Source organism: Rhinichthys klamathensis, unplaced genomic scaffold (genome assembly GCF_029890125.1).
Source record: "Rhinichthys klamathensis goyatoka isolate OS25496 unplaced genomic scaffold, OSU_Roscu_1.1 h1tg000019l_1, whole genome shotgun sequence".
Classification (NCBI taxonomy): Eukaryota; Metazoa; Chordata; class Actinopteri; order Cypriniformes; family Leuciscidae; genus Rhinichthys; species Rhinichthys klamathensis.
In genome coordinates this window covers 5,235,882-5,262,193 of record NW_026606570.1, presented here as the reverse complement: position 1 = coordinate 5,262,193, position 26,312 = coordinate 5,235,882, and the positions used below count along the sequence as shown (strand labels likewise).

Below are 26,312 nucleotides of genomic sequence, written 5' to 3'. Positions count from 1 at the left end.
ACCAACATTCGGTAACACTTTAGAATAATTGTCCGTCATTAATAGGTAATTACTTCCTGCATGAAGTAATGCAGGACTAATGAGTAGTACATTAACACTTCAGCTACTACTATTAACTAATATGGAAACAAGTTTAACTAATCAGTAATATCGAATTTAGGACTAAGATGGTTCCTTATTAGGTAATCAATAATTAAATAATGAGATTGGCATCACTATGAACTAATAGGTAATTATGAAAAATTATAAAGCAAAAAATTGTTCTTGAAGATAGTATTTTTTTACTCAGAACATGGTCATAAAACGCATCACAAATTACTCAAGTACCTAGTCACTCTTCAAGACCAGTGATCTGGACCATTTTTTTTAAGTGAAAAAGATGTTTTTCACTTTAAAATAATGTTCCAAATCACTAGTTGTTCCTGCATAGTAACTAGGTAACACTTGAGTAATTAGTGATGCATTTCATGACTATATTCTGAGTAAAAATGATGACTGATTATGACGATAATGTCACAATGTCAGACACACGATAATGTTCTTTATAATTTGTCAGTTAGTTAATAGTTATTAATGAGGCTAATCTCATTAAGTAATTATTGATTACCTAATACGGAACTATCTCCTAAATTTGATATTACTTACTGATTAGTTAAGCTTGTTTCTATTTTAGTTAATAGCAGTAGCGCTGAAGTTAATGTAGTCCTTAGTCCTGCATTACTTCCTGCACTTATTAATGACAGACCATTATTCTAAAGTGTTACCCAACATTCTTTAAAATATCTTCCTTTATGTTCAACAAAATAAAGAACTTCATGCAGGTTTAGAACAACATTAAGGTGATTAAATGATGACAGAATTTTCATTTTTGGGTGAAGTATCCTTTAACGTGTCGATCCATTTTGGGGTTACTGTATATTACAAGGACAGTGGAGAGTCTCTTTGCAAATGAATGCTATGATTTATAATTGCATTTTAAATGTTTTGTTCCCCACCAATTTCAGGATCTTGTTAAGTTAAACAGCTATTTAAGTGGTCAATAAAACAGTCAGAAGTTGTCTGCTGTCCATCTTGGATGTTTTTTCAGTGAGTTGTTGGGCACTGCATATGTAAAGCGTGTTGTGAAGGAGAAGGCAGAGGCATGCTGTGAATGAATGGAGAAGGGGGTTGCATTCCTGGGCCAGGGCTTATTCGACTCAGTCGAGTGGGAGTGTACAACAGGCTGTGAGAGTGTGTATGTGCTGAGAGTGTGTGTGAATATAAGGGAGTGCAGTGCAACAACCAACCTCACAGCTAATTAGTTCAACCCTTGACAAAAGGTGGGCCAGCCACTGAAGAGAACCCCCGGGGGCCGGCGTAATAGGGCTCCACAGACTGCTCTGGGACTAGAGAGGAGAAGGCTAATAGGGGACCTCCACATGTTCACCCTTTCTGGAGCTTAACTGATGGTTTGAACTTCTCCAGAGCATGTGAGAGCTGGAGACTGAGAAGGAGGATTGCTGTAGGACGTGTGAGACTTGTAGTTGGAAATCATGTCTGGACCAGATTCTGATGATGATAGAACCTTCAAAGACTGTGAGTAAGACCTAGCAGAAGTGTAGATGTTCTCATCTTTCACCTTGTGCTTCATGTTCTTTATACTGTCATGAAAAAGCAATGCAGTTTCGCATAACTGTGGAGGGGGGACTTGTCCTGTTGGGTCAAAAATGTAAAAATGTAAATATATATATATATATGAATATTTAAATAAATAATGGCTGGCTCTAGATTCATTCTGGGATTTCTGAATTAGGGTAGCTCAACACCTTATGTGCATTATGAAGAGATGGCGCATGATTCATCCTTTAAGTGCAGAAAGTTTGCAGGTTTGAGTCTTGCTCTAATGACAATTTAGAGTAAAATGCCTGTGATTAAATAGATTAAAAAAATGCCAGTAAAGACATTTATAATGTTGCAAAACATTTCTATTTCAAATAAATGCTGATCTTTTTTAAATCTTTAAATAAATGTTTCTATTCATCAAGGAATCCTGAAAAAAATGTATGCCAATTATTTCACAAGTATATTAAGCATTGATGCTTCTTGAGCAGCAAATCAGCATATTAGAATGATTTCTGAAGGATCATGAGACACTGCAGACTGGAGTAATGATGCTGATAATTCAGCTCTGCCATCACAGGAATAAGTTATATTTAAAATATATTAAAATTGAAAACAATAAGTAATACACAATATTACTGTGTGATTATTTAGTGTGTTTTGGTCAAACATTCAAACATTTGTGGGCAAGTTTTTAAAATAATATTGTTGAAGAGAGCAGTTTTACATTTGTTTTAATTGTATTTTATATTGGGGCATGCGCTCTGTGCCTAACATTGACCTTATATGCCGCCTGTGATCTATAGGCTGCCACTAACTGGATGATACTCCAAAAAGTAACTATAGCAAACATTGTTTAGCAACTAGTCAGGGGAGGACACAGTGAAAAAACACTTAGATGTTAGGGGTGTTTGATGAAATACAGTCAATCATTTGATTAAACCAAAGCTCAATCATTCACAGACACAGCTTTTGTTTCTGTTCCACTTCAGCTGAAACAAGGCAGTTCATACACCAGGAGACTGGAATTAAACACTCACGTAGTGTGTGTTGAACCACAAACATAGGCTGGGCGGTGCTCGCAGCAGCTGACTCTTTCAAACAAACAAAAAGCTGGAAAATTTCATGCTGTAAAAACAAGTCTGTGTTCCCACATTCATGGTCTTTTTTACAAAAATATACCTTTGGTTCCCCTTCTCAATATTATTGCTGACCCCTTTAGAGGGGGTGTGTTTTATATGCTTGAGCTGATTAAAGCAAGACTGCACAAACATTGCACTTACTGTGGGTGTGAAACACTGAAATCACACCACAACTCCCTGATGTGTCCATGGACACCTGTTTGTTTTGCTAGGAAAATGATTCCATGTGCTGATGCTGGACAGGCGTCACACTAATGTTACAGTGGATGTTGGTATAAATGGGAAAGACTGACATGGAGGTAAACAATTGTGTTTTAAAGGCGACGCGTTAAAATGTTAAGTAATGGAATGACTAAGTAAGTTAAATTACGACGAACAAACATGAAATGATTAATAATATTTATCTTTTTGGTTTCTCTACGATTGTACAGCATAAAAGTGATTTAAAAACGTTCTGCAAAGTTGTAAAAATTTAAATTCTTTCATTGTTTATTCATCCTCATGTTGTTTCAAACCTGTATGACTTTCTTTCCTTTGTGGAACAAAATGTCTCAGTGTGTATTTATATCACTATCACAAAAGTCAGCGTGGCCCAGTGTTGTTTTGGACCCCATTCATTTTCATTGTATGGACAAAAGAGAGAGAGAGAGAGAGAGAGAGAGAGAGAGAGAGAGAGAGAGAGAGAGAGAGAGAGAGAGAGAGAGAGAGAGAGAGAGAGAGAGAGAGAGAGAGAGAGAGAGAGAGAGAGAATTAAAAATATTCTTCAAAATACCTTCTTTTGTGTTTCCACAGAAGAAATAAAGTCAGAAATACAGGTCCAACGACATGAGACTGATTAAATGGTGACTGAATTTTCATTGAGTGAACATTGCCATTAAATGCTGCAGAATTTAACTTCCTGTTTGAATTTCACTCTGACAAGCCAATTGGGTAGAATCTACCCAAGTAGAAGGTGACGTTCCCGCGACCATTGATAACGTTTCCTAAAAGTTCTCTAAAGGTGACGAACATTCCGAACCTTTACAGAACATTAGGGACGTTCCTGAAACGTCCTCTTTTGGTAATGAAAGTGCTGCAGTTTAACGTTCCTTAAATGACTTTAGGGGGACGTTGCGTAATGGTAATCTTATGGTCACATAACAACGTTACAAAGAGGACGTAATCAAAACGTTCTCATATGGGTCTAAGTTGGTCCTATTATAACGTTCCTTATAGGACTTTAGGGGGACGTTCCGTAATGGTAATCTTATGGTCACATAACAACGTTACAAAGAGGATGTAATCAAAACGTTCTCATATGGGTCTAAGTTGGTCCTATTATAACGTTCCTTAAATTACTTTAGGGAGACGTTCCGTAATGGTAATCTTATGGTCACATAACAACGTTACAAAGAGGACGTAATCAAAACGTTCTCATATGGGTCTAAGTTGGTCCTATTATAACGTTCCTTATAGGACTTTAGGGAGACGTTCCGTAATGGTAATCTTATGGTCACATAACAACGTTACAAAGAGGATGTAATCAAAACGTTCTCATATGGGTCTAAGTTGGTCCTATTATAACGTTCCTTAAATTACTTTAGGGAGACGTTCCGTAATGGTAATCTTATGGTCACATAACAACGTTACAAAGAGGACGTAATCAAAATGTTCTCATATGGGTCTAAGTTGGTCCTATTATAACGTTCCTTATAGGACTTTAGGGAGACGTTCCGTAATGGTAATCTTATGGTCACATAACAACGTTACAAAGAGGACATAATAAGGACGTTCCCATGGTTCTCTGTTGACCATATGAGAACGTTTTGTGACTAACTTAATGAGAACATTCTAATATGGGTCTAAGTTGGTCATAAAAATAACCTCCCTTATAGGACTTTAGGGCGACATTCCATATTGGTTATTTTATGGTCACACAACAACGTTACAAAGAGGACATAATCAGAGCATTCGCATATGATTAAGTTGGTCATATTATAACGTTCCTTATATGACTTTAGGGGGACGTTCCATAAGGGTAATCTTATGGTCACACAACAACGTTACAAAGAGGATGTAATCAAAACGTTCTCATATGGGTCTAAGTTGGTCATACAATGACGTTCTTTATGTGACTTTAGGGGAACGTTCCATATTGGTTCTTTTATGGTCACATAGCAACATTACAAAGAGGACATAATAAGGACGTTCCCATATGGTTCTCTGTTGACCATATGAAAACGTTTTGTGACTAACTTAATGAAAACATTCTCATATACATCACGTTTTGTGCGCGGTGACGCGGGACGAACTGAGGTTCAACTTCCGTCAACTTCTGTCACGTTTATCTGGTTTGTCTGCGGGCTGGACCCTTCTCGGACGGACACCTGACGGCAGTCTTTTTCCTGTTTTCTTCACCGACAGTGAGCCAGAAAAAGCCAATGTGATTATCATGTAAAGTTATTTTAATGAACCATTCTCGCGTAGATGGTCAGGCTATATTGGCTTTTTTTTTAGATAAACAAGCTAACGTAAGCGCTAGGCCTATTCCAATTTGCTTATTTTAACTCTTGTTTACATAGCCTGCACAGTCTCTTCACGAAATCTAAGCGGCATAAAGTTCAATGCGAGGGTCTTTAGAATATGTTTGATTATTTTTGTCTCTTTTCTTTTATTGTCATTTTTTCCTATTATTTGGTAAAGGCTACACCACTTTTCCATGGGAAAAAAGTTGTGGTGATCCCGCTATTTGGCTCATTGATGTAAAACAGTCTTTTACAATTGTTATTATAAAATCAAGAATGCAGACGTTTTAAGCTTAGCAACAATGGCAGCAAAATGTACACAGTATATATAAAAATAAAAAAACTCCTGTCACACACACAGAGCCTGCAGATCAGGTTGAAGCGGAGAAGCATCAGCTTCTTATTCTTTAAATATAACAGAAGACCTTAATAGGACAAAAAAATTATATTCTAAGTTGGTCCCTAAAAGTTCTGCAGGATGTTCTCAGAATGTTTTGGAAACATTGGATTTCTGAATTAAAGTAACACTATGTAGTTTTTCAACCTTCATAATATATTTCCAAGACCCTTGTGATGGTACATCGACTTAAAATAAGTTAAATGACACGTCTGCCATAGCCTGACGTGGTCTGTATCGCTTTTACTGGCACTATGTAACTTCGGGTTTCGGGTAGGAACCCGTGCACAAAAAGAACTACAAAATTCGACTGCTTTACGGCATACGTCACTTCCCCCACCACTTCCTCAAATTGTCTGTGGCCATTGCAGACATCCCAAGTCTCCCGGGAGTCTCCTGCGTCTCCCTGATGCCCGCAAATTAGTTCCGATCTGCCGGAATCTAGAGCGCGCATGCGAGACAGAACATACTGCGCGCATAACATACATAGCGCGAGCACGGCTGAGAGAGAGAGAGCGAGAGACCTTGCGAGTGTGCCTCACGAAAGCTAGTCAACCCGCCACCAGCCGCCTCCCCCCCGTCAACAATCCAGTCACCAAGATATACCTCCCTGAAATGACTTCTTGCAGGTTGGGATGTCTGCCATTGTTGATTCCAAAGCCGGTGCTGGATAAACAGCGAGCGTGCGCGTGCGACAGTCGGCTGCGGAAGGCTAAATTATTTACGACAGCAGTAATGGACAATTCTGCTTCCAAACTGTAGGGCGACCGCTGAGGAAAAATCACATGGTGTTGCTTTAAATATGGTCTTCTAAACGTTCCCAGAACGTCCTGAATGTTCCCTGAAGGTCCTCCAAATAACGTCCCCAAACCCTTTAAAGAACTCCACATCGTGACTGTCTGGGAACGTTGTGGGAACATTACTGTAACGATCACCAGCTGGAGTGCCCTCGAGAGCCACCAGAGGGCGCTCCACAATAGACTATAATCACTTCCTCACAAACTACATTTCCCATAACTCACTGCCCGGATTCATCAGCACTCATTTCATTCACCTGTGTCTTATCACCTTGTTTCTCTCACACCATAAATACCTGGTTTTCACATTTACTCGGTGCAAAGTATTGCTTTCCCAGTGAACTATTCTGAGCGTTTGTACCCTGTGTTTGTTTACCTGTTACGACTTTATCTGGACCTTACCTCTCGTTGTCTGCTGCCTGCCTTACTCTCTGCCTGGACTCTGTATTCTGATTGTTTCGCCACCTGCACCGACCCTTTGCCTGTTCTTGGACTCTGATTGTGTGTATTCTGCTCTGCTTATATCGCTGGTATTCGACCCTTGCCTGTCTGACCCTGTTATTTAATAAAGCCTGCAAATGGATCTCTCCTCGTCCGCTGCATCATTACAATTACCAAGCGACGTTCCTGACACCAGCGGGACGTTCTCAGAATGTTTTGGAAACATTGGATTTCTAAATTAAATATTGTCCTCTAAACGTTCCCAGAACATCCTGAATGTTCCCTGAAGGTCCTCCAAATAACGTCCCCAAACCCTTTAAAGAACTCCACATTGTGACTGTCTGGGAACGTTGTGGGAACGGACGTCGCCTGGTTACTTGACACCAGCGGGGACGTTCTCAGAATGTTCTGGGAACATTGGATTTCTGAATTAAATATTGTCCTCTAAACGTTACCAGAACATCCTGAATGTTCCCTGAAGGTCCTCCAAATAACGTCCCCAAACCCTTTAAAGAACTCCACATCGTGTCTGTCTGGGAACGTTGTGGGAACGTTACCAGGCAACGTCCTTGACACCAGCGGGGACGTTCTCAGAACGTTCTGGGAACGTAACATTTCTAGCTGGGTATTTTTGAGTATACATTAAAGAGAACAGTCTTTTATTTCAATGTAAATGCTGAATGATGAATCATACACTTTAACATTCATTTGCCTGTTGCTGCAATGATTACGACTAACTTGTCGGGTGACTTAGATCTGCGTATCAGAGCCATAGATCCGTATAAAAATGTATCAGTATAAAAGTGACACTGTCTGAACTAAGTTTGTATGATTAACAGGCACAATTTCAATAAACACAGCAGTCAAAAACCTCTTATGTAACCACTTAGACGCTTTGACATTATAAACAACTGAACCTCTGCAACTTATTAGTGACCTTTGAGGTAAAAGATTGAATACTAACAAACAAGATTTAAATAAAATACTCAATATACTGAATTCATCACAAATCATCTTAAAGGGATACTTCTCTCATCAACCAAAATCTATGATTTACTCACCCTCATATCGTTCCAAACCTATATGAGGTTTTTTCATAATTTTTTATAATTTATTTTGTGTTCAGAAGAAAGAAGAAAATAATTCAGTTTTGGAACAACATGAGGGTGATTAAATAATGACAGTTTTATGTGTGTGTGTGTGTGTGCATGCGTAAACCGCGTATACATCATACTAAATCATGTTTTTTTGAAAATGTAAAAATGCAGAAAGTATTCTGTGATGGTTTTGTTTAGGGGTAGAGTTAGAGGATAGAATATACAGTTTGTACAGTATAAAAACCATTATGCCTATGTAAAGTCCCCATAAAACATGGAAACCCAATGTGTGTGTGTGTGTGTGTGTGTGCCTGATTTTTCCAATATTATGAGGACCAAATGTCCCCACAAGTATAAAAATACCAGTAATTTTTTTTACCTTGTGGGGACATTTTTTTTTTTTTTTTTTGTCTGCAGAAAGTTTTCTTAGGGGATAGAATATACCATTTGTAAGGCGTCATCTAACTGACACTTTTGACCATGCGTCAACATGCCGACGCACATGGTACCCTTTAAGCGTCAATATGAGACGCTCATCCTCGGGCTTCATCTAACTGACGCTTTTGACCATGCTCCGACGCACATGGCACCCTTTAGCGTCAGTTAGATGACGCTTCCGTTATGGGTAGGTTTAGGTCTGGGGTAGGGTTAGGGTAATGCTACGTTCACACCGGACGCGAATAGCGCGTCAAATTCACGCCTACCGCGTCTAGTTATACGCTTGACCACTTTGAATCCATTCGCGCGTCAAGAGCGAAATTGACGCGCGTAAAAAACAAAACTTTGAAGCGAAATTTACGCGCGTCTGAATCGAAACCCGTTGGCGGCCATCTTTTTTTATGTTGATCGAGCATTCATCGAGAGAGTCACCGCTCTGTATTTGCTCTGAATAGCACATATTCTGAATACGAGAGCAGAACGGCGGCGTAGGGGTCATCGTCGCCGTATTTGTGTCCACCAGACCCTTCAAAGGCGAACCCAGTGTGGCGAGTTTCACCATTTGCTCGCTCCAGGAGCTGCGCCTGGACGACGGCCGCTGTCAGCGGTACTTCCGCCTGTCCCGCGCCCAGCTTGATGACCTGTTGTCCCGCATCGGAGCGAGGATCACCCTCGCCCTCATCCACCTAATCTGTCATTTATTTTTGTTTTGATGATAAATGGAGCCAGCCTCCAAAAGTGATTAATCTGTCCTGTGATTTTTTTCTCTCTCACACACATCACTGTCCAGACACGAATGTTGGTTGTCTTTACATTATAATAATATTTCATATAGGCCTAATCTAGATATGGAATAAATAGCATTCAATACAAAATGAATATCTCATAGGCCTATATTGAAATCAAGTTTTATGTGATAAAATATTTGCTTTGTTGTGCATTAGAACTACATTAGAACCACCGTTAAATTACAAAATAATTTATTGAAGCATCCAGAGACTTCACCACGTGACAGCAGCAAGCAGCTAGGCTCCTGATTGGTTAACGCGGCGCGAATTGACGCAGAAGTTCAAATTTTTCAATTCGGGCGGCAGACGCGAATTCGCGTCAAACGCGTGAATGCACAAAATGCACCATTCGCGCAACGCGCGTAACGCGCCAGACGCTCAATTCGCGCCATTCGCGCGAACTTGACGCGCGAATGAGGCGTATTCGAGTCTACCGCGCCGCGCTCTACTCCTCATTCGCGCCGCAGGAATTTTTTACGCGCATAACTCGTCTTTGCATTGACTTAACATTAGGCTTGTTTGAGATGCGCCTTGCCTCGCCTGAAATGTAGTCGAGAGTAGGCGGCTGCAGTGAGAGGAGGAGTGAAAAAAGCGCAGGCAAGCCGGACAGATCGCTCTTCTCGCAGTGGATCTGACACCTGTGAGATCAAAGGCCAGACTGATCTCATGAAATGGCGTATGTATGCAATATAAATATATGACCTACCCCAACCCCGTCCAAATGCGTATAGATAACACGCCACTTGAATTGAAAGTGGCGTGTATGTTTACGCAAAGTCATGATGTCATGTTGCAGAGGCGGATATCGCGGGATTCACACTCGTGCACGGTGTTGCTAATAAACTGGATGTATTTTAAGTTTTGTTGCTTGAATATGAAAATAAATATAATGAACAAGACACCCAAAGTACTTATTTAATTCCATTTTAAATAGGCCTATATGTTTATGAATCATTTTTTTTCTTTACAGATATGTGTTTTTATTTTAAAAAAATTTTTTTTTAAATTACATCACATAGATCGCACTGTCAGAGAGTTTGGGGATATCCACACATAATCTATACACATAAAACATGATATCAGAGTTTTAAAATCAAACATTTTAAAAGAGAACAATACATCACGGTTGTTTAAACCAATGAGCATTAAGCTGTGCCGTCAGCAAGTCGTTTCCCATCATGCTTTTGATCAGCGCAGTCGGTGGAGAGCAACTGCGCGCGACTGCAGAATCCTACACGTGCGCCTTGCGGTCGCGAGAGTTTTTTGACACACGTCAGCATGACATCAGAGCAAGGCGGACCGCACTCGGACACATTTCTAACCGGCATGCATCTCGCGCTGATCACCGGTGATCGGTTCCATAGACATAATAAATTAGTGATGGGCGATACTGCAAATTTCTGTATCGATCCGATACCAAGTAAATACAAGGCCAGTATCGCCGATATCGATACCGATACCGATACTTTTTCATTTTAAAAGCATGCATTTGAACTTGTATGCACTTTCCTGTGTGTCATGATTTATGAGGTGAATGCATCATTAATATGCTAAATCTGAACACTTTTTCATGACTACTAGGCCTAAATATTTTGTGATTTGTGCTCTCAACTCCCCTTTAATTAGTCAGTGACTTTTACAAAACTACCCTAATTATAGTACTAGCCTACTAGTACTAGCCTACTGTTCAAAAGTTTGGGGTCTGTAAGATTTTTATTTCTCTTAGTAAAAACTGTAATATTACAATTTAACAATTTAACATAGGCTATCTGTTTTCTATGCCATAGTAAACTGTAATTTATTCATATGATCAAAGGTGAATTTTCGGCATCATTACTCCAGTCATGATGATAATTCATTTTAATATGCTGATTTGCTGCTCAGGAAACATGTCTTATTATTATCAATGTTGAAAACAGTTTCATATTTTGTTGGAAACCATGATACATTTTATGCAGAATTATTTGATAAACAAAGTTGAAAGAACAGCATTTATATGAAGTAGATTTTTTTTAACAGTGTAAAACCCTTGACTGTCACTTTTGATCAATTTAATGCATCGATCCTTGTTGAATAAAAATATTAATTTCATAAAAAAGATCTTACTGACGTCAACATTTTAAACCGTTATGTACAGTTTTGGTTTGTTTATTGCGAAATTACTCCCGATTGTTTCTCTGTCATCTAAGCAAGGCTTCGTTTCCCAAACGCACTGGGCCTGTGAGCTCAGCGAAGCACCAGCATCGAACACTCTCTGTGATTGATTGGTTTCGTCTTGTATACAGATGACTAGGAGAAAAGGTTCTATCCGGTTCTATACTACACAATTACCCGCTAACATTCGCTTATTTTTCCACTTAGAAGCTTATTTTACGCACTGAATTGCGTGCTAAATTAATAAAAAATTACTGGTAAAAGAAAATACACATTTGGATCGATATTTTTATGCGAGGATCGATCCTTTTCGATACCACGTCAGCATCGAAGTATCGATACTTCAGGATCGATCCGCCCATCACTATAATAAATACATAGACGCCCTATTGGCCGCTGGAGCGTACGTCAACGGCGCCGCCATGTTGGGGATGGCAACTTTCCCATACCTCTCATACCGGGAATTGAGAAAAATGCCTGTTTTGTGCGCTGTTTGGGGCTGTACACATCGCCACACAATGGAAAATAGCTTTCGAGGATAAATACATTCTTCTTCTTTTTAAACATATGAACGTATTATTAAAATTGTAAATTCATTTTAGATAAATATATATATATATAAAATTAACCATAAAAATCCGTCTCACAAGACCGAAGCAAGACACACACACAACTTGACGCAAGTGACGCAACCCATAGCACCGCGTTATAGCAACAACACCGACCGCGCGAACGCGCGTCACACAGCAACTGCAGGCTCTGACAAACACACATACAAACTATACTATACTTCTGCATAACGTGTCTCACCCCAGTGTGCCGCGGCACCCACTTTGAGAAAGGCTGGTCTAGTGGTTAAACATGAGATATAATTCGTCTTGTGTAGCCTATATCTAACGGGCGATCTTTGGTCTCATTAATCTATAAATGGTTCCCTGGCAAATCGTTTTGGCTGAGGGCAAAGTGAAGTTTCATAACTTTATATTTAGGCTATTTTAACATTGTATCCAGCTGTATGTTTGACTGAAGCTGCTTCTGTTATAATGGCTATTACTGATCAATAAAACTGAAATTTAACAAGCAAGACTGAACGTTTGTTTTTGGTTGTATTTGGTCATGATTTAATTAGTAATAGTAACGTTCAGAGGATAAATTTAAAAATACTACTGTTATTGTGTCACGAAATGTAGTTTTAATAGTTTTTCAGTCGACAATGTAGTTGTTTAAAGCTCAAATATGTGGTTTGTTTATAAAGATAGCGCCTATTTAAAAATTTGATCTGACGTTTTCGGAGTTGTAAGATGCGCTCAGCGCTCGTCTACCCCGCCTGGAACAGCCGTCCCTCGGCCAGTGCTTTTGAAGTTTTGCCGCTGACTCGGATGTCTGTAGTCTACTCTAGTGGTTAAACATGAGATATAATTCGTCTTGTGTAGCCTATATCTAACGGGCGATCTTTGGTCTCATTAATCTATAAATGGTTCCCTGGCAAATCGTTTTGGCTGAGGGCAAAGTGAAGTTTCATAACTTTATATTTAGGCTATTTTAACATTGTATCCAGCTGTATGTTTGACTGAAGCTGCTTCTGTTATAATGGCTATTACTGATCAATAAAACTGAAATTTAACAAAAAGAGTTAAATATTAAAGTCACTATTTAACTTATTTTTTATTGTGTATATTCTGTAATTGAGATTTCTTATTCTATTGCTATTATTATAGTATTATTAATAAACTATGCTATTATCAATATTTTTATGATTGTATTATTGTACTTATGATATTACATAATTATACTAATCATTACTATTTTATTTGCTGTATACTATTTGTTTATTTTATTGACTAAACTATTTACTATTACTTCTCACTTTATGTTATATATACTATTTGCATTGCACTGTAGTTGTACCATAACCTATTATTATAAAGGATCCATCAGTTATCTTTGTTATTGCTAAAATCTGGTCAATCACAGAAAATGCTTTTTCCACAATAAGAAAACTTAAATTATATCTCAGTATGGGGGTCTTCACCATTCTTATCCAAGAATAAAAAGCCAGATACATGACCTGAGCTTTGACCATTCTTTATTAAAAAAAAATATTTTACAAGTCTAACTATCGAGATTTTAAATAACTAGAGATGGAACCTTTTGTACACCACATACAAACCACTGAAATCGGTTGACAAATGTAAAAACAGTTTGTTTTTATCCAGAAAAAACGCAGCTCCCCCGTTTACTTACATTTGATTACAGTGCAGTCTTGCCCTCAGCAAAATGGCGGACCCGTTGACGTATCGCAGCAACGTTCCAAAGCGGACAATAGGGCGTCTATGTATTTATTATGTCTATGATCGGTTCTGCGCAGATTTTGCTCATCTCAAACAAGCCTATTGAAATCACTCGCGCCTGACGCGCTATTCGCGTCCGGTGTGAACGTAGCATTAGACCACTAGGAGGCGCGTCTCATATTGACGCTTAAGGGGTGCCATGTGCGTCGGTATGTTGACGCATGGTCAAAAGCGTCAGTTAGATGACTTGGGATGAGAATGTGTTGCATTGTGTCTTGGGTGAGAGAAATCATACTTCCTTACTTGTAGTGGTGCATATTGTGCACATCAAAATGTATGTGATCACATATCTAAAGATTCTCCTTTTCCTGCTCTTGCTTAGTGAATGTTGTGGGAATGCTTCACAAGTTTTGGGAGCAGAAACAAGTGAAAGGTGTGATGATGGAGACAGAGAATCTGGTAGTCTATGAGTCCATTCCCTCACCCAGCCCTCCCTACATGTGCTACGTCACCTTACCAGGTGGCAGCTGCTTCGGAAATTTTAAGGTAAGTGAACTGAAATTGAACTTCCACATTTTTATTTGGCATGTACTGTATTGGATAAATTCATACAGGCCCCTTTCTTATGTGATTTTTAAAAATTGAGCAATATATTATTTTCAAATTACCTTAAATCTCTTCATTTTTGTTCAATTCTAGTTAAATTCCATTATTAAATCAGGTCTAGACTCTTTCTGAACTCATCAGTAGGCTATTCGGTTCAGCCATAAAAGAAGAGGCTCTTGTGTGAAAATGAGGAGGGCCAACAGGTGGTTCTTATTTGCTAAATTACTCCTGCCAGCCGCAAATCAGTATGTGGCATTTTACTTCAGTTGAAATGGAATGTTCTTTGAAATTAATCTTGAAAATAAACGAGTTTATTTGTTCATTTGTCATTGTGAAGTGCTTGATTGGGAACAGATCTTGTTATTCTGAAATGTTTTTTTTTCTTCTATGATTGAACTATTTGAAAATAAACTAGGAATCAGGGGTATTTTATAAAGAATATGACATCAGTCCTTCGATTGAAAAATCTATCTGACGTTGACATTATAATGCATGAAAAACACCACTGCAATGGCCCATTTAAACCTCTGATGTTGTTACCATGGTCTCTATTTGAAATTACTGTTATTTGTGAAAAATTCTGTACTAGCTGCTGCTCTTTGGAGAGAATGAAACACACCAGGGAATCACTACTTCAGTGATACTGTCTAAATGAAAATCATTGATCAGGGATTGAGCACATGGGAAATACTCTCACACTTTATACGGATTATTTCATTCACAAAGTAGCTCGGTTCCAACAGGAATTTTCTTTTATATCAAAGACCTGGGCTGCATTTCCCAAAAGCATTGTGCCTAAGTAGATCACAGAGATCATTGGTGCTAAGGGTTTCTTTTTATATCCTCAAAACATTCTTAACAATTCTCAGAATTCCATCTTCATTCCAGCACTGCTTGTAAATGTAATGGCCTGATCATTATTTTGCACGGTAAAGGTTTTCAGAAATATTACAAATCCAGAAATTAATCTCAGCAGTTTGTGGTTCACAGACATCATCTAAAATAATCTTGTGATGTGGCTCTGCATGGCTCTGTGAATAAGACATGTTTTTGAGGACTAGTTTAACGTAAAGGATTAGTTCATCCTAAAATGAAAATTCTGTCATTTACATACATGTTCCAGGCCTGTTCGACTGTCTTGCATGGAACATAAAAGGAGATATTTTGAAGGCTGTACTGGCTGCTCTTTTTCATGCAATGATAATGAATGTGGCTGCTCTTGAGAAGAATTACACTTAAGCATATACCTACTTTTTTAAAAAGAATACTTATTACTTAAATAAATACAGAATAAAATACTTGTTAGAATATTGTTTCACACTTCTGGTCAGCAAGCGCGACGAAGGAGATTCACTCAGACTTTGTTTACGATCCAAAAATAATTCGAACACATGCAGAAATATGTAAGAGAAAACACTAACTAAACACAAACATTAAAACAACTGACTAAACTAAACTGAGACACGGGAGTATGTCACTAGGCGCGTTTCCATTACAGATTTGCGCAAAACTTTTGCGATTTTTTCTAAATGTCGATAAAAAACTATTGCGAAATGACGGCGTTTCCATTAACTGATGTTATGCGACTTTTTCCCCTCTCGCGATAAGTCATTTAAACATCAACGGGTAGGTTTATAGCCTATATCCCTATATCACAGCCACCGCACCACCGCACCACCACACTAGACATTATTATTAATAGAAGGAGACGTGGTGTGTTATCCAAGCATTAATGGCAGGGAAAGACCCGTAGCCTATACTGCGAACGGCATAAGGAGTTTCTGGGTGTTTCTCCCTCATTTCTGCTCCGAGGTCTGATTGTGGCATTTCTTTGAGGTTTAGAATCCAGTATTCCTGTAGCCTATTGTTTCTTTTATGAATTTAATAAAGAACTCTGTCCAAACGGTCAGTGTACATTTGTGTCCATTCGTTTTTCCTTATTTAACCCGTATTGCAAAACGAAAAATGAACGGTGGTTGTTTTTTTTTTAAATGCAAAGTTGAACACCAATTTTTTTTTTTTTTTAACTGTACACAAATGCTGCGAAAAAAAAAAAAATCGACTAAATTTCAGATGTTTGTTTATGACTTTTTGCCCCTTTACTAAACATTTAAAATATTCCCAACTTAATAATTTTTTTTTTTTAGATTTTAATGGTTTTCTAAGGCCAAATTAGAACCTGAAAATTATATTTTTCCCGCAGTGCTGAATGAGAAGAGCCATATTTAGGCCTATGTCTCTGGAACCACAGCCTACAGAAAGGTGATTTAGGTGAGTTATAGGCTAATGATAATAAATGTGTCTGAAAGAATAACGAGGCATTTTAATTTTATTAATAAACTATTGTTTTCTAAATTAGTGTCGGCTAAAAACATCTCCATCTCCGCTGAGGCGCGCCGCGCGAATGCACCTTTAGAGAGAAATGCACCTTTCATACGGATTACATAATCAGAAGGTATTAGCTTTCGATTCGAATTTGTTCGTTTTAAAGTGGACATTTCAAGCTTTAGCTTTTTTCACGGAGATCATGAAAGCGCGCATGATTGTTTTATTTTATTTTACAAAAGCACAACGTTTTCTTGTTATTTTGAGTTTACACAAATAAAGGCATAGTTGCGAATAATGTATTATTATTTTCTGTATGACCAGAAATTATAGAGTATTTTAAGTTGTTTTCACTGTTGATAGGAAAACGCAAGTGTTCGCGCCCGCGTCTCCCTGCCTGCAGCGCGCTCATACTCCGCACAAACACTTGGATATGCGTCAAAATCTTGTGTTTCTTTGTGATAATCTTAGCCCTGTATTATTATTGTCTAACCATTATGAATGACATTTGACGAATTGCTTTGTTCCTTTTTTTGGATAAAAGCATCTTCTAAATATGTAGCCTAATAAATGTTATAATAATTATGATAATTATTAGCCCATTATTATTTGCGTATACCACGGACGGACCCCAAACACACCGCGTCTTCTAAGTCAGGTGACTGTAAATGCGCAAAAACTGTTTCCATTGCAGTTTTGCGAAATATTCCTTTTTCGAATTGCCTGAAAAACCTCCTCATGCGAGCGTAAAAACTTTTTTGCGATAAATGGGAGTTTTTGCGAAATTGACGTGTTTCCATTGAGCGTAATTTCAATTCGCAATTTCAATTTGCGCAATTTGAAGGGTAATGGAAACGCGGCTAGTGACAACCCAACCCGATCTCACGACAATTCGTACGTATTTTCAAGGTGAGCTCATTTTAGCTAAATCATAGGCTACATATTTTATGAATTCGTACGAATGTCCTACCCCTGACCCAGCCCCTAAACCTACCCGTCACTTGGGGTTAGAGAAATCGTACGTTTTTTTTATTAAATTAAATATAAATTCATGTCCCAGTTACACTTTGTCACACTGGTTGCAGGCAGGCAGAGAGATGAAGACAGAAGAACATGAGTTTAATTACAAATATCCAAAAGGCAAACAGATGGTGGCAACACGCATAAACTCAAGAGAGACCAAACGTGAGGGTACAACTTAAATACAAACTCAAACAAGATGATTAATAGAACACAGCTGAAACAAACAAACTAATAATAACGGTAACCAAGTTACCATCAACGAGTGGCGGGAATCCGAAAGAGGAAGACACGTGACAAATGAAAACAAACTGGCAGTCCACGAAAACAGAAACTAACTGAACATAGCGGTGACACACTTAATGTTGTCACATTTCCCTTACCAAATATACATTTGATCAAGTTAATGTTTTAAACATTTTTACATTAATTCCAAAATAATAACTAAAGGCAGTAATAATTAAAAATATATATTATAGTTGTGAACTATTTTCCGGATCATTCACTCATCAAGCTCGGTAAACACTGGTCAAAGATGTAGCCTGTATACCTTTAATTTCACCCAGCTGATTGCTCAATAAAATGACACAAAAGTACTAAAAAAGCGTCCCACACAACTCATGCTGCATTGTAAGTCTAATGAAGACATACAGTAATTTTTTGTGAGAAATTGACTGAAATGTATGCCATTATTCACTGATGACCTCCTCGAATCATTGTGACCGTATCATTTTTTGGGGTGTACAATTCCTTTGAAGTCCAATTAGAGTGTTTGTGTAATCAAAAATAAAATAAATCCCAAAGACTGCCCAATCAGTGCAAATGATCATATTTCAGCATTTCATGATGATGATAAACTGACAGCCTCTCTCTCACTGACAGTACTGCTACAGTAAAGCAGAGGCCAGACGTGATGCAGCTCGTATCGCTCTGATGAACTCCACGTTTAATGAGTTGCCCTGCCGCCGCATCACTCCTGAGTTCATATCCCACAGCGTGAAAGAAGCCGTCAGCACCACTAGCGTAAGTCTCATACTAAGCTGCTTATCGACAGTTTTGATTTACAAGATGTTTAGGACTTTTTGTCTAGTGTATACGTTATTAACAGTAGCAACAAATTTCATTGGTACATTCTTGCTCAGTTGTAGATTACTCTTTGTGCACTAAAGCTTTCCAGTCTATAGAAACTGTATAGTTTGTAAGAACGGAAGGCCACCCACTGTAGTTAAAGAACCATGTCCTTGCTCTGGCTCTATTCCTTAAAATTAAGAGCCGAGAAGCAATTCCAATGATAAATTGGCTTTGTACCAAAAGGAAAAAAGTCATGCCACCCTCCCTCACCCCAAACCTGAAAGTAGCTGCCAAGTTTTTCACATTCTCTCTCTGTGTGTGTGTGTGTAGGTGTGCATGTGTGGTCTCCCTTCAGTCTCATGTCATTTATCCTCTGCAGTCTTGGCCTTTTCTCCTCCAACAATAAAGACAAGTTGCTCCAGCTGAATTACAAAGCAAAGGGGTGTCTAATGAAACCCAGACCTCCTTCTGTATTTGTGTCTGCTCGGGCTGAGTGATGACACGTCTGTAAGGCATTGTGTCCCACTGTTCACAGGGTAACATTTCAGATGCATCTGACCCCAGTACTAGTATAGGAGCATACTGCCTCATGCTGGAGCTGAACACTGGGAGAACCATGCTGGAATTTCAGGTTAGAAAAAAAATAGAAACTGCCCTATGTTACCCTTCTGAATAGACCAGCTGGTCCAGACTGGTTTACAGTATGCTGGTTAGGTGCCGTTGGTCTAGCTGGAACTCATTTTAAATCTGTCTTAAAACTGACTTTCTGTCAGTTTCTGTTTTCTGTGGAAGGTATTTTGAATGATGTTCCAGATGCGGTTTTCCATGCAATGACAATGAATGGGGACTGGAGGTTTCAAGCTTCAAATAGGATACAAAAGCACCATGAAAGCATCATAAGATTAGTCCATATTACTACTGTGACTATATTCTAAGTTTTCAGAAGTCATGTTATTCAATGTTAGTCACTTAATATCAGCCCTGATACATGACACATCAGAGAATCATTATTTTGAATCAGATCCTTTGAATGAATTAATATTTACTACCATTCATACGTTTGGGGAATTAATAAAGAAATTGATTATTTTATTGTATAAGGATACATTCGATTAATCAAAAGATCATGGTCGTGAAGGATATAATGTTTCAAAAGATTTCTATTTCAAATAAATTTATTTTCTTTTGAACTTTCTATTCACTCTGACAAAATAATAATGAATAATGTGAATAAAATAAAGTGAATAATGACTTAAAGGTAACACTTTAGTATATGGGGAACACATATTCACTATTACTATTAGTCATAATATTCACAATATTATGACTTTTGGCTCAATAAACTCCTAATTTACTGCTTATTAATAGTTAGTAAAGTAGTTTTTGTAGCGTTTAACTTTAGGTATTGGGTAGGATTAATGGAATAGGGTCATGCAGAATAAGGCATTAATATCTGCTTTAATAATAAACAGCCGATATCCTTGTATTATGCATACTAATAAGCAACTAGTTAATAGTGAGAATTGAACCCTCAAATAAAGTGTTCCTGACTTAAATTTCAGTTCAATTCTCACACAAAATGTATTATACTGTATAACTTCAGAATTTAGAATTGGAACAAGTATATGAACCACTTTATCGTTACCTTTATGGCACTAACTGTGTCCTCTTTGAAACTTGAAAGCTTCAGCTAGTTTGTGATAACTATAACTCCATATTTATGCTGATGTTTCACATATTTCATAGTAGCTGCTAGTAAATGCTATAAATAATTTGTATGCGGTCCAAACTTTACTCATGCTACTCATCTGTCAAACGTGTGAAAACGGGACAAATAGCTGCTTTCTTCACTTCATGATGAAAGACTAGGATACCATTTTCTCTTACAAACGCTGAGGAAAATCTACTCATGAATGCTTTCCAGAGCCTATAGATGAGCACAAATTCATGTGGATAGAAAAAAAACAACTGATAATTTTCACACTGTGCGCACAATGGAGCTCTGTTTCACACTCCGTCTACACTAATCCCCAGTATGACATCAGTGAAGAAAAAATGCTAAAGCAATACGCATCTGTTTAGACACGGTAATGTGTTAAATATGATCAACACGCTTCAAAATTAACATCATGTGATGGTGTCTCGGAGAATTTGATTATTTACATCAACACAAATTCTAGGCCTCTTAGTTCTGGTGAACATACCTAAACGCTTTGTTCTAATTCTTTGAAATTTTGCCTCAAATATCTTTGACAAGTTAAAGGAATAGTTCACCTAAAAATTATTCCATAATTTACTCACCCTCAAGCCAAGGTGTATATGACTTTCTTCTTTCAACCGAACACAGTCAGAGTTATATTAAATAATATCCCGCAGGCTCTTCCTAGCTTTATAGCTTGACTTCTTGAAGCTATAAAAACACATCCATCCATCCATCATAAAAGTAATCCATACGACTCCATGGTTAATGCTTTCTGAAGCGAAGCAATGGTTTTTTAAAAATAAATATCCCTATTTAAAACTTTATAAACTAATCACTGGCTTCCAGCAATATATCTTTGTCTACACATCAACAAAATCTGTAGGACTTTTAGTTATAGAATTAGTTACAATATGATATCTTTTGACTGTTTTCAAATACATTTTTTTTTCATAGGAAATAATGACAGTTTTTCAACTATTGCACTGGAATGGTACTCTGAAGGCTTTTCGGGAGATGAGATGTAGCCGTCAGGTAAGAATAACTCACTTTTTGTAATCCTTTCTGAAGAAAATGTGAGTAATCCTGTGCATAGTTCACCACCATTAGGGTGCTGTAGGTGGTTGCCAGGGCGTTTCCATGAAGTTACAAAGGTGCTCTGAGTGTTTTAGTGTGTTGCTATGAGGTTGCCGGGTTTTGCTTTTTTACCCCAGTAAAAAAAGCCTGTTCTCAAGTCCCAGATTCAATGCTGTCAATTTGACATCAAACCTTCTCATTCTTGTTTAATTGTCTCTTTTACAGGACGTGATCCACTACTACTCACAGCAGCGTCTGGACGAGCGTACGCGCAGCCACATGGCGCTGGACTGGTTACAGAAAGAGCAGAAATCCTCCGGTCTGCTCTCCCAAGAGCTGCAGCTGGCCGTGAAGGAGCTGGCAGAGGCCAGGAGAACGGGCAGGGAACTCCGCTTCTACAAGGAGAAAAGAGAAATCCTGAGCTTAGCCCTCAGTCACGCTAATGCTGAGGATCTGGAGGGCTACCACAGTGAGGAGATGTCCTGGAGAGAAGAAACTGAATTCGAGTACTACGCTCAGGAGGGACTCTGTCTGGAGGAGAGTATGACTGATCCTTCAGAGCACGGGCAGTTTCCCTCTCAGGGGAGTGATGGAGAATCAGTGGAGTGAGCTAGATAAAATGAATATGCTGTACATATTGGACTTTATTTTTTTTATTTTTTTTTAAAGTGTTTCATGTGGTATCAATATACATTTTTCAGGCTTCTTTCATAACATTAGATGTTTTTAGCGCATATTCTTTATTTACATTACATTTTGATTCACAAAAAGGACAGTAAATATGTTCTGTACAAGTAATAATTTAATAAAACTATAAACATGCTGGTGCTTAATTTCTACAGATCTTTAGAGACTTCAGCTATCTACTATAAAAGGTGTTGTAGGGCAGCACGAGGACATATTTTGCATTGTCGTAATTTTGTTATTCTGCTAGCCTGCCAGTAGAGGGCGCTGTTTCTGTACTTTTTAAAATGAAGAACCGTGTTCCTAACTGAACAGGACAAAGCGCTAACAGCACTGTCGTTATTCATTAAACGCCCTTGACTGGAACTGTGATTTGCTCTTTTTTTATTCCAAACAAATGCACAGTAGCACACACCTAATCAACTTCTACTGAACATTTGGTAATTATAATGAGTCTTTTGTAGAAGAAATTGTGATGTGATGTATCTCTTTGCAATATTTGACTGAGTAAATGGCGTCCTGTGATGACTACAACATGATTGTCACTGTTTCTTATGCAGCTTTTGATGGTGATTTTTACATGATTCTGATCATATTATAGACCCATACAAACAAAAAATGGACAGGGGGAAAACATCACTAATCGAGCAACAATCCCTAATCTCATTATAGTAAAAAAATCCACCATATTTTCTTGAGATAATGTAGGGGAGAGCGGGGTACAATCTAACTCTTTTTGACTTTCTCAGTTTGTGTAAACCTAGTTAGTTTTACTTAGGTTCAGAGTATTTATTTTTCCCCGCATTAATTTCACATGTCTAATACAATTATGTGGTTTTGTTTCTTTAATACAGTGCATACTTTTTTCTTGATATACCCCCAAAATAATGGAAGTGAAATGTGACAACATGCCCCATAACACGACCATATGACAGCTTAAAATGTTATCTGATGTAATCAAAAAATATACAAGACAAACTAAAATATTTTCTCAATAAAATACAATTATTAAGTTTTTCATATAAAATAATGGCATTTTGTAATAATAAAAAATAAAACATATTTGAGTTTGACAACAAACACACCACAAAACAGTTCTGAACGCCTTTATTCACCCTTTTCTTATGGTTTCTCAATAGAATTCATAAAAGTATAAAAGAATAGAATCTCAACTGTTTGGAGATTAAAATAATATCAGATTTGTCTAATTAAAAAAAAAAACAGATGAAAAATTAACACAAGTAAGAAATTTACTTTTACCATGGTAAAATAAATGTTCGGTGATATCTTCCAAAAGTTTCTGAATTTTGGTGCAATTTATTTTCTATATGGTGTTGATATGGCAACTAAATACCCTCAATTTTGTTATGCTTGCATGTGTGAATGTATTTAAAACAAGTGTGTTACAACTAGCCCCGAATTAGGCTGTGCCCCGCTCACCCCTACACTAAAACAAGTACACAAAATTGTACATAAAAATAAAAGTTGCAAGCTAGTTATAAGTTCATTGCAATTTGCTTTTGACTAAATTTAATGACTGAAAATCAATTACAATCAAGTAAAAATGTCAGAAATGACTGTGACAAATTAAGTGGGATGGATACAAAGATGTGCACAAAAACTAGGTCATAATAGTGCTTGTTTTGCTCAACTTTATTATTATGTTTTTCATCACAGTGGTTGCTAGGAGACTATTGAACCTAAACCAAAAAATCTTGAGCTACAGCGATGATGGGTAGGCCTATGTGTCCTCATAAAGTGCTCTTAGTGGGAATTGATAATGTTATATAAGATGCTAATTTGCCCCTCTCTAATTTCCTTCTGCTTGAACTGGGCTTTAAGTTTGTTATGTTCTCCCTTTTGCGGTAACAAGCAATAAGATCCCATTGTGACAAAAGAGCACGCTGCATGGAGGAGGTGTTTTTGCTTCTTTTTTTCTTCGTTTAAAATCATCTGCTCATCTGCAGATCCTACACAATCTTATTCTGCAAAGGCCTCATTATTATTCACCCTGAATCACTTTTCATTGCATGATTTTGCATAAATTATCTAATTACACAACAAGGCAGCTTCTCTGTAACGCACTGCTTTCACACATTCACTCATGCCAACTTGCAGTTTTTTTTCTCCCTTTTTTCGCTCCTTGAGGTATGATATATCTAGTCGACCTACAGATGGGAAAAGGAGTGGGATAATGATGTCTTTGGCTGTTTTAGAGGGTACATGGTACTCTTGGGAGAGAGAGCAATTTTCCAGATTTAGTGATTGTCAAGCACCTAAAGGGCTTAAGCCATCGGTAGACCCGCCTTTCTTTAATTTACCGAGCAAAAAAAAAAACAGAAAAAAAACGCTCGCTTTCAAATTGAAAAGCGTGACTTTCTCCTTTCTTTTCCTTCTCAGGACAATGAGATGTAAATTACATCATTCCGGGCATTGGGCTGATAGGAAATGACAATGGGATCGAGAGCATTAGAGTTATTTCATTCAATGGTTGTTTGAAGCTGACCAAAGGGAACGGAAATCATATTTCCTGTTTCAATATTGAATTAATAACCAGACAGATGGAGGACCACACATATCAAATCTATTTTGATGGCATATTGTGATAAAGATTTTAAATGGCATTGGAAACGGCATTGGAAAGAATTGTTTCTCAGGCCCTGATTTATTAACTTCATGAGAACATTATGGAAAATTGAATAAAATACATTTACATTTTTAACCTTAGGTATTAACCTTTTCAATGTTATTAAAATCACATATTGGTTCATTTTTGGCTTGGATGGGGTGGCTTTTATCTTTGCTCTGTCCTTCAAGTGGAACAAGAAGCTATAGTGATGATTGAAAGTGAAAGACAACAAGTGAGAGGCGCTCGGCTATTTGTCTCCTCTCAGCTGCAAGCACAGCTTTCCATTTTCACACAAATCCCACCGCGATTGCAATCTCCCACTGACGCTGCCATCCACTCATGTTTGGTGCCGGTGTAAATGCTGTTTCTGCAAAGCCTGCAGTGTGTGGCGTCTGAAATCCCAGGAGAGCTCTTCTTCAGTCCCATGCTATGCAGAAAGACAGACCGACCCATTCTGTATGTTCATAATTTTGCATCTTTTTAACCTTGCATGGAAGTTCCTGTCACGGCGTCTGTGCAACAGCATGCTGAGTGAAGCAGGGCTCAGCGTGAACGCCATGTGGCCCTTTTTTCCTTTGACATCTCTTCCAACACACCCACTCTCCTCTTCACCCAGCAAAGGACATCTCACCCTTCCCTCGCCTTTTCCCTCATTCCAGTGTCCTCATTAAACTGACAGACGCAGTCCTCTATCATTATGTTTGGTTCTGTTTTAGGATAATGTTGTTAAAAGTGTAGGCCTATACAAAATAAAACATTTGAATTCTTTCATTATGTACTCACCTTTCCCTGGTTAAACAGACAAGGGTCAAGATAGTCCCAGACAATAATGCATGTTTGAGCTGTTTTAACTGAAACCAACTTGCACTGACATATCTTAAAATATGTCACTGTCATTGTCTTGTCTCAAGATGCACACCAGTAATGTTTTTTTTTCTAAGGCATGTTTATAAAAAATACTTAAATGTCCTAACTGAACTAAAGCCTAGTCCTGGCTTAAAGGTGGGGTAAGCGATATTTGAAAAATGCTGTTTGAAAGTTGGTCGGACAGACACAACAAGACACAACAACAAATGTGCATCCAATCAGCATTAGGGGGCGTATGACGGTGGAGGAGAGAGAACGAGCAAGAGGGAGATTTGAAGAAAGACTGTAGAAAGAGATATGGCTGAGAGACATTACAAAAGAGAAAAGCTCATAAGGATATCACTGGAAAATGAAGGGATGTTATCAGGAAACAGCTTTAGGGCCGTGTTAATTTTAGAAAAGCTTTCCAGCACTGGAGAGAGCTAAGCGGGAAGGCCTGAAAACAGACGGGGAGGTTGCTTTGATTCAACTCCATACGTAACACTGGGTTTGAGTGTCATTGTTTGTCTAGAGCTGCTGTGCTGTTGGCAACCAACAACGAACTCTTGTTTGTATTGTGCTTCCTTGTCGTTTGTTCATCACCTTCGCTTTATTTTTCGTGAAGCATTATTTTGTTTCGCTTCTGCTACGATAAATAGACATTCACTCTTGCGTTGCGTGTGTAACGGAGGCCAGCCAGTGAGAGT

The 26,312-nt window shown here is 38.1% G+C and overlaps 3 protein-coding genes across 4 annotated transcripts in view; 1 reads left to right on the top strand and 2 right to left on the bottom strand.

Moving 5' to 3' along the window:
* ppil3 (peptidylprolyl isomerase (cyclophilin)-like 3) overlaps positions 1 to 26,312 on the bottom strand; it is a 242,276-nt gene that overhangs the window by 15,290 nt on the left and 200,674 nt on the right. The window lies entirely within an intron of this gene.
* zgc:101858 (uncharacterized protein LOC449555 homolog) overlaps positions 1 to 26,312 on the bottom strand; it is a 55,657-nt gene that overhangs the window by 19,152 nt on the left and 10,193 nt on the right. The gene's annotated exons all lie outside the window — the stretch shown is intronic.
* lix1 (limb and CNS expressed 1) lies at positions 1,223 to 22,135 on the top strand. Of its 2 annotated transcripts, XM_056236700.1 has the most exons (6): positions 1,228 to 1,575; positions 14,031 to 14,194; positions 18,482 to 18,622; positions 19,206 to 19,301; positions 21,327 to 21,404; positions 21,672 to 22,132. In XM_056236700.1, exons 1-6 carry the CDS (start codon positions 1,533 to 1,535, stop codon positions 22,053 to 22,055), a joined length of 906 nt encoding a protein of 301 aa, XP_056092675.1. In that variant the 5' UTR covers positions 1,228 to 1,532; the 3' UTR covers positions 22,056 to 22,132. The 2 variants fall into 2 exon arrangements, with proteins under 2 accessions (XP_056092681.1, XP_056092675.1); XM_056236706.1 differs by lacking the exon at positions 19,206 to 19,301 and having other exon boundaries at positions 1,223 to 1,575; positions 21,672 to 22,135.